At 31.7% G+C, this 3,368-nt stretch overlaps 1 protein-coding gene across 1 annotated transcript; it reads right to left on the bottom strand.

Annotated features, from left to right (window-relative positions):
• Window positions 1–324: 324 nt before the first annotated feature.
• Window positions 325–1,170, bottom strand: LOC124844348 (uncharacterized). The gene has a single exon (XM_088112720.1). The coding sequence runs from the start codon at window positions 1,168–1,170 to the stop codon at window positions 325–327; it is 846 nt and encodes a 281-aa protein (XP_087968846.1).
• Window positions 1,171–3,368: the final 2,198 nt, after the last annotated feature.

Raw genomic sequence — 3,368 nt, 5'->3', positions numbered from 1 at the left:
AAGCAAAGCTCTTGCCTTTCATTCGAACTCTGAATAATTATTTATTATCTGAATCTTTAATCATGCAGGTTTTATCTTCAAATAGAACTTTATAGCATTTCTCTAGAAGTTGGCCAACACTCAACAAGTTTTGATCAATTTTAGGAACGTATAGAACATCAGTAATTAATTTCAAAGTTGTGCAAGCTTTGATTGTGATGGTTCCTTTACCCTTCACTCCTATTTTTTCTCCGTTTCCAATTCTGACATTTGTGTTGTAGGTTGCATCAAGATCTTTGAATAATTCTCGATCATTAGACATGTGGTTCGTGCAACCACTATCAATTAGTCAACTTTCTGTTGATCTTGCAGTGTGGTAAAGCAAGAAACAACAAAAGGATCTTCTTTTTCACCCTCTTCAACAAGAGCTTGTACATTCTCTTGTGTTTTTGATGACTTGTAGATTTTCTCCACATGCCCTAATTGTCCACATTTATGGCATTTCACATCTGGCCTCCACCAACACTTCATCTCTGGATGATTGTTTTTCTTACAAAAACGACATGATGGAAAAACATGAGAGGATTTGATATTATTACCCTTTTTTTTCATAAATTTAGCTATCAAAGCCCCTTCAATATGACTTTCTTCTCTCATGAGTCTTCTTTGATCTAGAGCCTGAAGTGCAGTCAAAAGTTCTTCCAAGGTAATAGTAGAAAGATCTTTTGAGTTCTCCAAGAAAGTTAATGTGGCTTCATATCTTTCTGGAATTGTTACAAGTATTTTTTGAACAATTCGAGAATCAGGAATATGAGTGCCAAGAAGCTGTATTTTATTTGCAATGTCGAGAAGCTTGTCCGCATAATCTTTGATTGTCTCCGAATCTTTCATCCTTTGCATCTCAAGTTCTCGAACTAGATTCGAAGCTTGCATTCCTTTGATTCTCTCACTTCCTTCATACTCTTCCTTCAAAAACTTCCAAATTTCATATGTCGTTTTCAACGTCATTATTCTATTGAAAATGACTGGAGATACGGCTGTGAACAAAATTGATTTGGCTTTGGATTTTTGAAGCCTCCTTTCTTTGTGATTTTTCATTTGAGAAACCGTAGGATTATTTGGCAAGGGAGACACTTTGTAGTCCTCTTCCACGGCTTCCCACACATCGTTAGCATCTAGATATGTTTCCATTTTGACAACCCACATTTGATAGTTTTGTCCATCAAATACAGGTACAGAAACAGTAGTAAAGGATGTTTGAGATTTCATCTTATGTGTGGTGGCTATTTTGTGGTTGTAGGTGTTTGTGGGTTATATCACAGATCCCGTAAGATCCTTTTTGCTCTTGATACCAATTGTTGTGGTTTTAAAGTATAAGAGACAAAAGAGTAAAAGGGAAACTGATAATTTTATTGAGCATAAGCAGTAAATATTTGTACTACATAATTTGTAACCAACTTTGAAAAAATATCTCCTAAACTAATTAATTAAATAATGCATAAAAGCTTCCTAAGAAAGAGGATAAAGATATATTTTTACTTAACTACTTTGACTCCTTCAACCAAATATTGTCTGAGTCACAAAATCCCAACAGTGACATGGTCCCTTATACGACTTTGTAGGAACAAAACAAAAAAAATACCTTGAAAATTCAATGCAATAAAAGTCTAAATTGATATTTCATTAGTGTTGTATAAACAAAATAGTAAGCACCTATATTGATTGCTCTGCATGTCGAGTTTACAGGTAAGGATTTTTTATATTTTAGATATTATGTTTTGGTTTTTTAACGGATATTATGTTTTGATTCGAAATATATTCATATAAGATAAAAATATATAGCATTAGGCTTTGATTCAAAATTGAAGTCTATTATTTACTTTATGCTTCATATATTTTTTGAACCGAAACCTCTTCTTATATTTTTTTTTAAAAAGACAATCAATTTCTTCTCATCCTCACTATTTTCTATCATAGAACCACTATGCTCTTATCAACAAACAGAGTTATCATCACCTTTTCCACCTCCACATTGAATAAAAGAAATTAAAAAAATATTTGCATTAAGAAAAAATAATTATGAAATAGAAAAATATATATATACAAGATGAAAGAACAAACCTCTAACAGCTTTCGAAATGGGAAGAAAAGGGATGTTTGTAGTGACAACGTGTTGACATACTTCACGTTGGCTACGAGGAATGGAAGGAAAGAAAGTTAAGGAGTGATGGCGAAGGTGGTAGCGTGGTTTGTGTTTGGTGACGAAGAAGGGAGCAAAGTAACTCTTGTACTAGAGAACTGATGCAGCGGTGCAAATGAAAAAACTTTAGTAAAAATATAATTTTAACCCTGACACACGAATAGGCCTCGATTCTTTAACCAAAACATATAATTTTCTAAATAATATCAACTAAGACCTATAGTTGTGCCAATATTTACAAAAATGTCACCAATGACATTTTTGAAATCATTTGTAAAACTATAGATCTTGGTTATTATAGGTAAGGAGACTGGACAGTTTCTCGTCGACCTAATTGGCGATTCTACTGTTAAGACCACAGAGGTAAGGTAAGGAGGTAGGAGATTGCATTTATTGTAAATTTAAGACTTTACTATGATAACCTATCTGACACATATAACTGACTTGGGCGTTAAAGTGCCTTTGACAGGTACCCACCTATTCAGCTTGAAGACTGAAGGAGGAAGACCAGGAATATTGTGATAGAGACCTAGGATAATGATAAAAAGACTAACAAAAAAGTGTGAAGGAATAGTTCTCGACCCCACGTCTGAAACATTTTGACACTCACTTTGAGGTCTAAAGACAAACAAAGAAACTCAATGGTGACCACAAGAAATATGACTTTCAATTATTTTAGAATCGAAACCTATAGTTGTACAAAATTTCAAAAATACTATCTTGATTTTGTTTTTTCTTAAAAGCGAAACATATTAAATGATTTTAAAAACTTCTTTTACAGTGGTGGTTTATTATTATATAAAATATTTTTAAGATCACATTTGAAATTATTTAAAAGTAAATTTGATAATAGAAAAATATTTATATTAATTAATGATATGCATAAAAATTAAATTCATTTGTATTTCATGTCGACATTGGCTGCAATAGTTTTAATATCTTTTAATCTTATTTTTAAGGCATTTTATACATATTCAGTTCTTGTTGATAATAGTACATAAAGTAGATATAAAGTACTTTTTTACAATATAAGTACAACTAAAATTTTAAACATTGAAAACGAAAAACTAAAAGACTTATGCGTTAAAAAAATGAAAAGAAAGTAGTCAAAGTTTTGTGGAAGACTGGGAAAAGTATTCGTCAACCCTTATCAGAAATATCTTATGGCTAATACTAAAAGCTATTAGTA

The sequence above is a fragment of the Vigna umbellata genome, chromosome 4 (assembly GCF_029865625.1).
Source record: "Vigna umbellata cultivar VRB3 chromosome 4, Vumbellata_1.0, whole genome shotgun sequence".
Taxonomy (NCBI): Eukaryota; Viridiplantae; Streptophyta; class Magnoliopsida; order Fabales; family Fabaceae; genus Vigna; species Vigna umbellata.
Note: the sequence above shows the minus strand (reverse complement) of the source record. Positions and strands in the feature narration are given on the sequence as shown.

Coding starts and splice junctions, on each gene's coding strand:
- LOC124844348 (XM_088112720.1), bottom strand. CDS start 1,170: ATGGAAACATATCTAGATGCTAACGATGTGTGGGAAGCCGTGGAAGAG.